Source organism: Athene noctua, unplaced genomic scaffold (assembly GCF_965140245.1).
Source record: "Athene noctua unplaced genomic scaffold, bAthNoc1.hap1.1 HAP1_HAP1_scaffold_204, whole genome shotgun sequence".
Classification (NCBI taxonomy): domain Eukaryota; kingdom Metazoa; phylum Chordata; class Aves; order Strigiformes; family Strigidae; genus Athene; species Athene noctua.
The window spans coordinates 144,351-157,498 of NW_027437673.1; the positions used below are offsets into that span (position 1 = coordinate 144,351).

Consider the following 13,148-nt stretch of genomic DNA (forward strand, 5'->3'; position numbering starts at 1 on the left):
TGAAGGCTGCTGCTTTTGTCAACGCAAGCAGATCTTCCCTGGCAACAGTCAAGGGTGTTAGTGCGAGTCCTGGCGTTTTATGGCCTGCAAACCATAGCGCTGTTAATGTAACCTTGTAGATAATAAGAATATGTAACTTTGGAGACCTCTTTTATACCTGGCATACAGTAGTTTTTCTCCGCTTTATATTTGATAAATGACGCAAGAATCTTTAGTGCCGTATTTTACTTTTATAGACGGTGCATGGGAAAGGAACAGTTATCGATCTGCTCAGGGGTGGTACCCGAAAAACACTGACATGTGGGTTTGCACACAGAGATTTTTAACGTGTGATGTTTACATTCTCGCAGACTGATCTGGAACGTCCCCAGGGATCAGGATGCCCGACTGTCCCTGACCCACTGTGCTGTCAGGTGCTGTCGTGCCTCCCGGGTATCCTGAGGGAAAGGGAAACAACAGCCCCATCACTCGCTGCAGTTCATCCTTCTGCGGACAGTCCGAGTCGCCGTCTGGAAGGAGGACGCACACAGCACCCAGATATTTGCAGGGTAGGAGGGCGCTTGCCTCCAGGGCAGGACTGGAGCTGAGAGCAGCGCCAGCTCATCACACCTGTGACAAAGTACTGCCCAGGCAGGGACCAGGAGAAGGAAAATGAAGGTTTAGTTGATGTTTCCTTTCTCATCCCCTAAAAGAACAGATGAAAACTGAAATTAGTCCAATGTGCTTATAGCTGTAAGCACGTGTGATTTTTTTTATTTATTTATTTTGTTGTTTTGGGGGTTTTTTTAGTGTTCTAGCCCAGTGCTTTCAAATTCTGTCTCTTGCACCCGTCAGTCTCTGCCGGCTGGGCAGCAGGGCTGTTGTGTCCGTGTGGCACAGCTGGTGTAGGAGGTGAAGGTCATAACTAACTGGTCATCTCTCAGGCAGGACCATTCCTTACACCTTCTATTGCCGGGCCATTGATCTCTGAATGGGCTCGGATCAGTGGTGGGGTCAGAGCAGGGAGGAATATCCTGCAGTGTCGTGTTTGTGCTGACGGTGCTGCTGGAGCAGGTGAACTGGTTTGTGTGGGGGGTGATTGCCAGGGGCTGAGCGTGAGCCAGCAGCGTGCCCAGGGGGCCGAGGAGGCCAATGGCATCCTGGCTTGTGTCAGCACCAGCGTGGCCAGCAGGGACAGGGAAGGGATCTGCCCCCTGGTGAGGCCGCCCCTCGATTCCTGGGCTCAGTGTTGGGCCCCTCACCCCAAAAAGGCCATTGAATGACTCGAGCGTGGCCAGAGAAGGGCAACGGAGCTGGGGCAGGGTCTGGAGCACAGGTCTGCTGGGGAGCGGCTGGGGGAACTGGGGGGGTTCAGTCTGGAGCAGAGGAGGCTGAGGGGAGACCTCCTGGCCCTCTGCAACTCCCTGCCAGGAGGGGGCAGAGAGGGGGGATGAGTCTCTGGAGCCAAGGCCCCAGCGCCAGGCCCCGAGGGAATGGCCTCAAGCTGCCCAGGGCAGGGTCAGGCTGGCTCTGAGGAAGGATTTCTGTGCAGAAGGGGCTGTTGGGCGTTGGAATGGGCTGCCCAGGGCAGGGGGGAGTCCCCGGGATCCCTGGGGGGGTTGAAGAGTCGGGCTGAGCCAGCGCTGAGGGATCTGGGGGAGTTGGGAAGGGTCAGGGTGAGGGTCATGGTGGGGCTGGAGGAGCTCCAGGGGCTTTTCCAACCGAGATGATTCTGTGAACATTGTCCTCAGGGACGTGGACAGGGAGGAACCCGACAGCAGCTGGTTTGGAGCGCAGTTGCCGATCCCTGGAGTGGAAAGTGATGCAAAGGCTTCTGAGCACTGACCCGTGGGGCACAGGCAGGGCTGGGCTGTTCCCTGGTGCCTGGTCCCAGCCGGAGCCGTTGGAGGTAACCACAGAGCCACTGTCAGAAAAGACGGATCACAACTGCTGCTGTAACATCGACGAAGAAATCATGAACCTTAGGCGAACTTTGCTTCATTATAATCCCAAAACACCCCTCCTGGTCGCAGGCTGCCCCCTCGGAGACTGACCACGCCTCAGACGCTCCCCCTTGTGCATGGCGATGGCCTCGCTGGGAGGGCTGGAGATACGATAATCGAGTTCTGAGAACGGCGGAGACCCCTGAGGCAGCGGAGGAGCAAGGTGTGTTACTGAGCGCAGGAGGATGACTTCTGGGCAGTGAGAATTGGAAGCTTCCCCACCAAGGAGCACGAAAATCCATGACACAGCATCAGCTGGACCCGGGACCGTTGGGACGTGGTGAGCTCAGCGGTGGCAGCTACAACCTCACTCCCTCCTCTCTCTAAAACTTTGCTTTTCTCCTTCCGTCTCACCCATCTGTAACCGTCGCGTGCCGCTTCACAGGCAACACAACAAAGCTTCGCTCTGATCGCTGCCCTCCCCGTTGGTGTTGGTCACCTTAATTTCGCACTTTCGAGGTCGCAGCGAACGAACCATCACAAGTCCACCCAGTGGCCCGGGACATGAGCCGCTGGTGCCGTTACGCTGGTCCTGGTGTCCCCATTGGCTGTTTGGGAAGGGTAAGGATCCGGGTGGAAAGTGATCTAAAACGATCTAAAGGCTGTAAAATGAATCGAAGTGAGGGGACGTCACCCGCGGAGGAGCCGTCCCAGCGGGCCCAAGCACTTCTCCCCCCCAGCACGTCCTCAGGCCAGGGGACCCCGCCCCCCCCCCCCCAGGTGGCCCACGCTCAAATATTGAGCAACATGGAGCATCTTCCCCCAAAATTCTCTCCTCGTAGGGTGTTGGAGGCCCAGCTGCCACCTCACCCCTGACCCCAGATCCCCTGGATGAGAGGGGACATTCCAACAGCCCCCTGCGGGGTTGGACGTTGGGGGTGGGAGGGGCCGCAGGGGCCATTTTCGGTGTCTAAAGCTTTATTTGGACGGTCGAAAGCAAAATCTATAAACTCCCGAGCCTCGTTTTATAGTCCAAAGGCTCCGTTTCAGGGTTCACAACCGTGTTTCTTGTTTCTAAACTCAAAGTTTGAGGCTCCAAACCTGATTTTTAAGGCCTAATGCCTCATTTTCAAAGAGCAGAGACCCATGTTCTGAAAAAAAAAAAAAAATTTAATGAGAATTTTCTGATTTTCTTCCTTTGTTTCTTCCTTAGGATACGTTCACTGGAAGGGACTCCAGAACAAAGATGTCCCGAGTGCTTCCACCATGGCCTTTGTGATAAAAACGATCCTTGACCTCAGAATAACCCCGGAAACATCTGGATTACGCTCACGAAGCGCCTTATTTGAAGCCCCATCTCTATCCCAGTGGAGAAAAAAAAGGAAGAAATGAAAGAAAAATACCATTTTTCTTCTCAAACCTGCATGGATTTTGTGGGTCCTGGGAAAGTTCTTCCCGAGGTGGCTGAAAGCCTCCGAATGGGTCGCAGCGAGGTCCCACCTGGAGAACATCTGCCCGGCCCCAACCCCGTGAGTTTGGAGGGGGAAAAAAAAAAAAAAAAATCCAGCAGAGGTTGAAAATGGTCGACGTTGCCCATTGGGCCACACTGGCCGGTCCGCGGCATTGTGGGGATTTGTGGGGAGACGTGGAAGGGGAAGGTTGGTTCCCGCTGCAGGATGCCTCTTTGTTTGGAGGATGGGAAAGGGCGATTCCTGCCGTGTGGCGGGTTATGGAGGGCCACCACTGCCACAGGGTCTGCTCCTCACTTGGGGTCACCCCGTCACGGGGGGAGGCTGCTGAGGGGTGCCCAGATTTTAGGGCCAGGACCTGGAGGTTGGGTGAGGAGAAGGTTCGTTGGCCGTCCGGCATGTAGGGAGACCGTCCTACCTCCCCCAGCACCTCAACGTCCTTCCGCCACGTGGGATGGCGCAACCAGGCCCTTCCTCATCCCGAGGAGCTCCCGGAGGGTCTCCACTGCCGTCAGCCTCCCCGCCAGGGGACGAATGACGGTCCAGTGTCCCTCCCCCGCCACATGCCCCCCCTCCTCCCCTGTGGTTTTCTTGTTTTCTTCCTCTTTTTTGTGAATGTTTCCGGCCTGGGGCTGGGTGGAGGGGAAGTGGCATCTAACGGTCACGGCCACCGCAGGTGACAGGGACACCGAGGAGCCACCACCCAGGGCTCTGGGAAGGGACACGTGAGTCCGCGAGGTACGGGAGAGAAGCCTGGGGGGAGGGGGAAGGCCTTGGGGGCACCTGGAAGATCTTCACGGGGGGTGACGGGGAGGTTTGGGGGGCAACTGGGAGGTTTGATGGCAGCAACTGGGTGGTTTGGGGGAGCAGTGGGAGGTTTTGTGGGCAAGGGGGAGGTTTGGTGGGGGCGACTGGTGGTGTGGTGGTCCACTGGGAGATCTGGGTGGACAGCTGGGGTAAAGCAGGAGGTTTGATGGGGGAAAATGGGTGGTGGCCCACTGGGAGGACTGGGGGACAACTGGAAGGTCTGGGACGACAACTGGGATGGAGGTTTGGTGGGGCAGCTTGGTGGTGTGGTGGTCCAGTGGGAGATCTGGGGGGCAACTGGGAGGTCTGGGAGATGCCAAGGTGGAGGGAAAGAGCCGACGGGGGGGTAAAGGAGGAAGAGGAGGGGAGATGGGCAGAGGGAGACCTGCACTTTCTCCGGAGGATTCTGTGTCCCCCTCTCCCCACAGACCCCCACCCCCACCGCCATGTTCTCGTCCCCCAACAATACCACGTCCCCCCCACCGGCCATGCCGCCCCCCGTGCCCGGCGCGGCGGGGGGGCTGACCCTGCTGGTGCTGGCGGTGGCCGTGGGGCTGCCGGGCAACGCCGTGGTCCTGTGGAGCTGCGCCCTTGCCCGCCGCCGCAGCGTCCCCGTCCTCCTCGTCTTCCACTTGGCCTTGGCCGACGTCATCACGCTCCTCACCGGCCCCGTCTACCTCCGGGCCTTGAGCGTTGGCCAATGGACCATGGGCCCAACCGTCTGCCGCGGGTGTAACTACGTCTGCGCCGCCGCCATGTACGTCAGCGTCTTCCTCATCGCCCTCCTGGGCCTCCACCGGTGCGTGGCCGTCTCCAGGCCAGCCACGACTGTGGTGGCAGCGGGTGGTCGGGCCGGGCCGTTGGTCCACGGCGTGGCGGCGGTGACTTGGTTGGTGGCTTTGGTGTTGGCTGTCCCCTCCATCCTCTTCCAACGGGTGGAGGACGGGCACTGCAAGCGGCTGCACAGCGCCAAGGCTTGGCTGGTGCTCCACAACCTCCTGGAGACCATCTTGGGTTGGGCTCTCCCCTTGACCACCGTGGCCACCGGCTACGGGCTACTGGTCCGGCGGTTACGGCAGACCCGGCTGTCCCGGCGCAGTCACACCTTCCGGCTGGTGGCCGCGGTGGTGGTGGCCTTTGCCGTGGCCTGGGGCCCGTACCACCTGGTCAGCTTGTTGGAGGTGGCGGCTGCCCTGCAAGGGGGCGACGAGGCCTTGAAGAAGGTCGCCAAAGCCATCCGGCCACCGGCCACCGCCTTGGCCTTCCTCAGCAGCGCCACGAACCCCCTCCTGTACGCCTGCGCCGGGCGGGGGCTGCGGGGCCGCTCCGGGGGGTCCCTCCTGCCCCGGCTCCTGGAGGTCTCGGCCATCAGCGGAGGGTCCCGAGGGACCGCGGCCAAGGGGACCCAGCGCGGGGGCAGGAGCTGGAGGGGGGAGGAGGAGGAGGAGGGGAGAGGAAGGGGCGGCGATGGTGAGGACAGCGGGGGAGGAAAGAGGGGCGGGGGAGGGGAGAGCGGGGAGGGAGTGGCGTAGGGGGAGGGTCTGGGGGAGTGGGATCAGGGGAGACCCCAGCGCAAGAGTTGTGTCCCTCCAGCCGTCAGCCCGTCTCGCCCCTCCCTCCCTCTGTCGGGTCCTGCCTCCCGCCACCCATCTCCCCATCCCCCTCCACGCTCACCTCTCCTTGGTCCCACCACATCTCCATCTCTCCAGCTCCCCCTCCATCTGCCCCCCCCTCCCTCCTTCTCTTCATCCTACTCTCCCCTTCTCCATCTCCCTCCTCCTCTCTCCATCCCTCCCACCATCCTTCTCTTCCTCCAACCCTTCTCTGGTCGCTCCGTCCTCCTCTCCATCCCCCCAGCCCTCCACCCTTCTACCCCTCCTTGACCATCTCTCCCTCCCTCCCTCCCCGTGGTGGCCACACCCCTTCCCTCACCCACCCGACGAGGACAAACATGACAACTGGGACCCCCCCCGGGGGTCTCTGGGATGATGGTGTCACCAGTGTCCCTCTGTCCGTCCCTCCGGGAGGGGACCCGGTGTCCGGGGTGGAAGGGACAGGAGGGGATTGGTTGGGCCTGGGGACACCGGGGGGGTCTCAGATGGGGTTGGGGGTGCCAGGGGTGTCACCAGAGGGAACTTCCCAGGAGCTGGGGTGTCCCCATGGCATCTGGGGGCGTTCCTGGGGGTCCCCATGGGGTCCTGGGGGTGTCGCTGGGGACGGCCCAGGGGGTCGCTGTGGGGTCACAGGGGTGTCACTGGGGCGGTGGGATCAAGGGGATGTCGCTGGGGTGTCACCGTCTGCTCAGCGGCTGTGGGGAGATGGGGGGCTGGGGATGACGTCCCATCCCCCCCCCCCCGGTCAGGAGGGCCCCCAGGTGGGCCCGTACCTGCCCCACAGCTTCAGCCGTGGCCTGGTCGGCGGGGCAGCGCGTGTGTCCCCTCCCCGGGTGGGTGATGGCGCCAGACTGGGCGGGGCTGTGGAGACCCCTGAGGGTCAGGTGACCCCTGGAAGGGCCGCAGGGGGGGCGGGAAATGGGGCCCCGAGGAACCGCGTGAGGGTCAGCAGGGACTATGGGGCCCTCACGGCACAGCCCAGGGGTTGAGACCCGTGGGTCAGCCCTTGTCCTCCAGACCCCACAGGGCCCCATAACCTCATATGGACCCCACAGGGACCCATAACCTCTCACAGACCCCACAGGGACCCACAACTTGTCACAGACTCCATAGGGCCCCATAACCTCATATAGACTCCATAGTGTCCCACATCTTCTTACACACCCCATAGGGCCCCACAGCTTCTCACAGACCCCACAGGGCCCCATAACCTCATATGGACCCCACAGGGCCCCATAACCCCGTATAAAGCCCATAGGGCCCCATAACTATGTATAGACCCCATAACCTCGAATAGACTACATAGGGTCCCACAGATTCTCACAGACCCCATAGAGCCCCATAACCTCTCACAGGCCCCACAGGGCCCCATAACCCTGTATAAAGCCCACATGGCCCCACAACTTTTCACAGACCCCATAGGGCCCCATAACCTTGTATAGAGCCCATAGAGCCCCATAACCACATACAGACCCCATAGCGTCCCACAGCTTCTCACAGACCCTATAGAGCCCCATAACCTCTCACAGACCCCATAGGGCCCCATAACCTTGTATAAGGCCCATAGTGCCCCATAACCCTGTATAGACCCCAAAGGACCCCACAGCTGCTCACAGGCCCCGTAGGGCCCCATAACCTCTCAGAGCCCCCATAGGGCCCCCATTGACCCCGTGTCCACGTCCCCCTGCCCCCCCGGGCCCCTTCCCCGCAGTCACGTGTCCCCCCCAGGGGTCAGTGGCCGTGGGGCTGGCGGGGGAACGCGGCGGCGGGTTAATGATTGACCCCGACCCCCTCACCCTCCGCCACCAGCCCCTGCGGCCCCACACCGGCACCATGGGGCCACGCTGGGTGCGGGGTCTCCTCGTCCTCCTCCTCGTGTCGATACTCGAGGGCAGCCCCCAGGACCCCGAGTAGGGACTATGGGGCAGCCGTGGGGCTGGGAGGACTAGGGGGCGGGCTCTGGGGCAGCTGTGGGGTTGGGAGAATTATGGGAGTCACTGGGGAAGCTATGGGGGTGGGTGCAACTATGGAGCATCTATGGGGCTAGGGGGTCTATGGGGGGCTCTGGGGCAGCTATGGGGCTGGGGGCTGGGCTATGGGGCTGGAGGCAGCTATGGAGCACCTATGGGGCTGGGGGGATTATGGGGTTCACTGGGGAAGCTATGGGGCTGCATGGGGGCTTTGGGGCTGGGGGGGTGGGCTATGGGGCTGGGTGTAACTATGGAGCACCTATGGGGCTGGGGGGGCTCTGGTACAGCTATGGGGCTGGGGGCTGGGCTATGGGGCTGGAGGCAGCTATGGAGCACCTATGGGGCTGGGGGGATTATGGGGTTCACTGGGGAAGCTATGGGGCTGCATGGGGGCTTTGGGGCTGGAAGGATAGGCTATGGGGCTGGGGGGGTGGGCTATGGGGCTGGGTGTAACTATGGAGCACCTATGGGGCTGGGGGGGCTCTGGTTCAGCTATGGGGCTGGGGGCTGTTATAATCCTATGGGGTCTGTGTGGGCCTATGGGGTAGCTGTAGGGCTGAAGGGGGTTCTGTGGGGCAGCTGTGGGGCAGAGGGGGTCATCAAGGCATATGTAGGGTCCCTGTGGGACAGGGGGGGCTCTGAGACGCCCCTGGGTTTGTGGGGTCTGTGTGTCTAGGGCAGCCATGGGTCAGGCTGTGTGTGCCCCTAGGCTGGTGCTGGTGGCCCCTCGGCTCGTGGCCCTGGGGTCCCCCGTGGGGCTGCTGGTGGCAGCCGTGGGGCCGGTGACGGGTACGGTGACGGCCTGGCCGGGGGAGGGCGGCCGTGGGGCAGGACCCTGCACCCCCCCGGTCCCCTTCGACCTCGGGACCCACAACGACTTCAACCAGATCGTGAACATCGAGGTGCGGGGAGGGGGACAGGGGGGTCCTGGGGGGGCGTGGGGATGTCCTCGTGGGGCGGCGGGGGGGCGGAACCTGTGTCCCCTCGATGACCCCGTGCCCCCCCAGGTGACCCCGGAGCAGGCCCGGCGCTGTGGGGTGCTGGAGGGCACCGTGGGGCAGACGCTGCTGCTGGAGGCCCAGAGCCCCCCCCTGCCCCCCCGGGGGGTGCGTGTGGGGCTGGGGGCGCCCCGGGGGGTGATCCTGGTCCAGACAGACAAACCCCTCTACGCCCCTGGGCAGACCGGTGAGAGTCCCCCCAGCACCCCAAATACCTACAAATCCTCCCAAAATTACCCCAAATCACCCCAAATCACCCCAAATCACCCCAAATCACCCCAAATCACCCCCAAATCACCCCCAAATCACCAAGAATACCCACAAATCATCCTAAAATTACACTAAAACCCCCAAACACCACCCAAATCACCCCAAATACCCCCAAATCACCCCAAATCACCCCAAATACCCCCAAATCACCCCAAATACCCCCAAATACCCCCAAATACCACCAAATCACCCCCAAAACACCCCAAATCACCCCAAATCACCCCAAATACCCCCAAATCATCCTAAAATTACACTAAAACCCCCAAACACCACCCAAATCACCTCAAATACCCACAAATCACCCCAAAATTGCCCCGAAACACCCCCAAATCGCCCCAAATCACCTCAAATACCCACGAATCACCTCCAAAACCCACAGACACCCCCAAATCACCACAAATACCCATAAATCATTCCAAAATTACCACGAATACCCACAAATCCCCTCAAATGCCCACAAATCCCCCTAAAATTACCTCAAGTCGTCCCAAATGCCACTGAAATCACCCCAAAATTACCCCAAGATCACCCCAAAACTCCACAAATCACCCCAAAATTATCGTCAACCACGCCCTAATCAGCCCAAATACCCACAAATCATCCCAAATCCCTCCAAAATTACCCCAAAACACCCCCAAATCAACCCAAATCCCCCCAAATCACCTCGAATACCCTCAAATCACTCCAAAATTACCCTAAAACCCCCAAAGAGCCCCAAAACACTGAAATCACCCCAAAATAATTATAAAATAACCCCCAAATCACCTCAGATACCCCCAAATCCCCTCAAATACTCACGAACCACCCCAAAATCACCCCAAATCCCCACAAATAACCCCCAAGTTACCCTAAAACGCCCCCAAATCAACCCAATACCCACAAATCCCTCCCAAATTACCCGAAAACACCCCAAATAGCCCAAATACCACTGAAATCACCCCAAAATCACCCTAAACCACCCCCAAGTCACCGCAAACACCCCCAAAACACCCCAAATAGCCCCAAAACACCCCAAACACCCCCAAAACACCCCAAATACCCCCAAAACACCCCAAACACCCCCAAAACACCCCAAATAGCCCCAAAACACCCCAAATACCCCCAAATACCCCCAAATACCCCCAAATACCCACGAATCACCCCAAAATTACCATGAACCACATATTAATCAGCCCCCAAACGCGCAAATCACCCCAAAATCGCCACGAATACCCGCAAACCAGCCCAAAATTACCCTAATCCCCCCCAAATCTCCTCAAATACCCATAAATCACCCCCAAAATTCCCTCAAACACCCCCAAAATCCTCCCAAAATTAACCTAACCCCCCCCAAATCAACCCAACTACCCACAAATCACCCCAAAATTACGCTAAATCACCCCAAACCCCCCCCCAACCATCCCAAATCCCCCCAAATCCACCCCAAGATCCCTCCAAATACCTCAAACCCCCTAAATCTCCCCAAATCACCCCAACAGCCCCCAAAATCAACAAATTGACCGAACCCACCCCAAATCCACCCCAAACAACCCCGAAAATCCCCCAAATTACAGTAAGCCCCCCCCCCAAAATCCCAAACCTCCCTAAATCACCCCAAATCCACCCCAAACATCCCTAAAACTCACCCCAAATCTTCCCAGAATCACCAAAAAATCGCAATCTGCCCCGAATTCCCCCAAACCTCCCCAACCGCCCCCAAATCCCCCCGAAAGGCCACAAATCCGGCCCAAACTTCCTGAAATTCACCCCAAAACACCCCAAGTCCTCCCCGAGCCCCCCAAATCCCGCAAATCCACCCCAAAACCCCCAAACCCCACAAATCACCCGGAAATCCCACTAATTCCCCCCAAATCCCCCCAGATTCACCCAAAATGGCCCAAATTGCCCTCAGATCCCCTCAAATGCCCTTGTACCCCCTATAGCTCCTTCTCCCCCTATAGCTCCTGCACCCCCTATAGCTCCCACACCCCCTATAGCTCCCCACACGCCCTATAGCTCCCACACCCCCTATAGCTCCTTCTCCCCCTATAGCTCCCACACCCCCTATAGCTCCCCACACGCCCTATAGCTCCTGCACCCCCTATAGCTCCTTCTCCCCCTATAGCTCCCACACCCCCTATAGCTCCCCACACCCCCTATAGCTCCCCACACCCCCTATAGCTCCCCACACGCCCTATAGCTCCCACACCCCCTATAGCTCCTTCTCCCCCTATAGCTCCCCACACGCCCTATAGCTCCTTCTCCCCCTATAGCTCCCACACCCCCTATAGCTCCTGCACCCCCTATAGCTCCTTCTCCCCCTATAGCTCCGCACATGCCCTATAGCTCCTTCACCCCCTATAGCTCCCACACCCCCTATAGCTCCGCACATGCCCTATAGCTCCTTCACCCCCTATAGCTCCCACACCCCCTATAGCTCCCCACATGCCCTATAGCTCCTGCACCCCCTATAGCTCCCACACCCCCTATAGCTCCCACACCCCCTATAGCTCCCCACAACCCCTATAGCTCCTTCTCCCCCTATAGCTCCCCACACGCCCTATAGCTCCTGCACCCCCTATAGCTCCCACACCCCCTATAGCTCCTTCTCCCCCTATAGCTCCCCACACGCCCTATAGCTCCTTCATCCCCTATAGCTCCTTCACCCCCTATAGCTCCTTCTCCCCCTATAGCTCCCACACCCCCTATAGCTCCCCACACGCCCTATAGCTCCCCACACGCCCTATAGCTCCCCGTACCCCCTATAACTCCCCGCACCCCCATACATCTTTACCTGCCCCCCATAGGTGCTCACTCACCCCACACCCCCTCCTGCCCCCTCCCCCTATACAGCCCCCTGCACCCCCTATAGGTCCCTGTACCCCTACATCCAGCCCTGCCCCCCCCCACCGCCCCCCCTTCCCCTGTACGTGCCCCTGCCCCCCATATGGATCCCATACGCCCCCAGTGCGTTTCCGCGTCTTCTCCCTGGACCCCGACCTGCGGCCGAACCCCGAACCCCTCGTGGTCACCATCACGGTGTGGGGCCGGGGGCTGGGCGGGGGGTGGCCCTGTGGGGCTGGGAGGGACCTATGGGGCTGGGGAGGTCCTATGGGGCTGGGAGGGTCCTATGGGGCTGGGGGGATCCTATGGGATGGTCCTATGGGGCTGGAGAGGTTCTATGGGATGGTTCTATGGGGCTGGGGTGGTGCTATGGGGCTGGGGAGGTCCTATGGGGTGGTGCTATGGGGCTGGGGAGGTTCTATGGGGCTGGGAGGGTCCTGTGGGGCTGGGGAGATCCTATGGGATGGTCCTATGGGGCTGGAGAGGTTCTATGGGATGGTTCTATGGGGCTGGGGTGGTGCTATGGGGCTGGGGAGATCCTATGGGGTGGTGCTATGGGGCTGGGGAGTTTCTATGGGGCTGGGAGGGTCCTATAGGGCTGGGGAGATCCTATGGGATGGTTCTATGGGGCTGAGGTAGTGCTGTGGGGCTGGGGAGATCCTATAGGGTGGTGCTATGGGGCTGGGGAGGTTCTATGGGGCTGGGAGGGTCCTATAGGGCTGGGGAGATCCTATGGGATGGTCCTATGGGGCTGGAGAGGTTCTATGGGATGGTTCTATGGGCCTGGGGTGGTGCTATGGGGCTGGGGAGATCCTATGGGGTGGTGCTATGGGGCTGGGGAGTTTCTATGGGGCTGGGAGGGTCCTATAGGGCTGGGGAGATCCTATGGGATGGTCCTATGGGGCTGAGGTAGTGCTGTGGGGCTGGGGAGATCCTATAGGGTGGTGCTATGGGGCTGGGGAGGTTCTATGGGGCTGGGAGGGTCCTATAGGGCTGGGGAGATCCTATGGGATGGTCCTATGGGGCTGGGGAGGTTCTATGGGATGGTTCTATGGGGCTGGGGTGGTGCTATGGGGCTGGGGAGATCCTATGGGGTGGTGCTATGGGGCTGGGGAGTTTCTATGGGGCTGGGAGGGTCCTATAGGGCTGGGGAGATCCTATGGGATGGTCCTATGGGGCTGGGGTAGTGCTATGGGGCTGGGGAGATCCTATGGGGTGGTGCTATGGGGCTGGGGAGTTTCTATGGGGCTGGGAGGGTCCTATGGGGCTGGGGAGA

At 60.1% G+C, this 13,148-nt stretch overlaps 2 protein-coding genes across 2 annotated transcripts in view; both read left to right on the forward strand.

The window, feature by feature from the left end:
- The first annotated feature begins 3,346 nt into the window (after positions 1-3,346).
- Positions 3,347-7,725, forward strand: LOC141955381 (leukotriene B4 receptor 1-like). Its single transcript, XM_074895214.1, has 3 exons — positions 3,347-3,451; positions 4,627-5,614; positions 7,523-7,725. Exons 1-3 carry the CDS (start codon positions 3,347-3,349, stop codon positions 7,723-7,725), a joined length of 1,296 nt encoding a protein of 431 aa, XP_074751315.1.
- A 739-nt stretch (positions 7,726-8,464) lies between these two features.
- LOC141955383 (complement C4-like) overlaps positions 8,465-13,148 on the forward strand; it is a 42,033-nt gene continuing 37,349 nt past the window's right edge. Inside the window, exons 1-3 of the mRNA XM_074895215.1 lie at positions 8,465-8,683; positions 8,789-8,966; positions 11,997-12,067. Coding sequence (XP_074751316.1) covers positions 8,465-8,683; positions 8,789-8,966; positions 11,997-12,067 — 468 coding nt within the window. The remainder of the gene's footprint in view (positions 8,684-8,788; positions 8,967-11,996; positions 12,068-13,148) is intronic.

Bases quoted from the DNA above. Each gene is read 5' to 3' on its own strand.
- LOC141955381 (XM_074895214.1), top strand. From the start codon at position 3,347: ATGGATTTTGTGGGTCCTGGGAAAGTTCTTCCCGAGGTGGCTGAAAGC. The intron at 3,452-4,626 runs GTGAGTTTGGAG...CTCTCCCCACAG, and splicing joins ATCTGCCCGGCCCCAACCCC to ACCCCCACCCCCACCGCCAT. The intron at 5,615-7,522 runs GCAGGAGCTGGA...CCTTCCCCGCAG, and splicing joins CAAGGGGACCCAGCGCGGGG to TCACGTGTCCCCCCCAGGGG.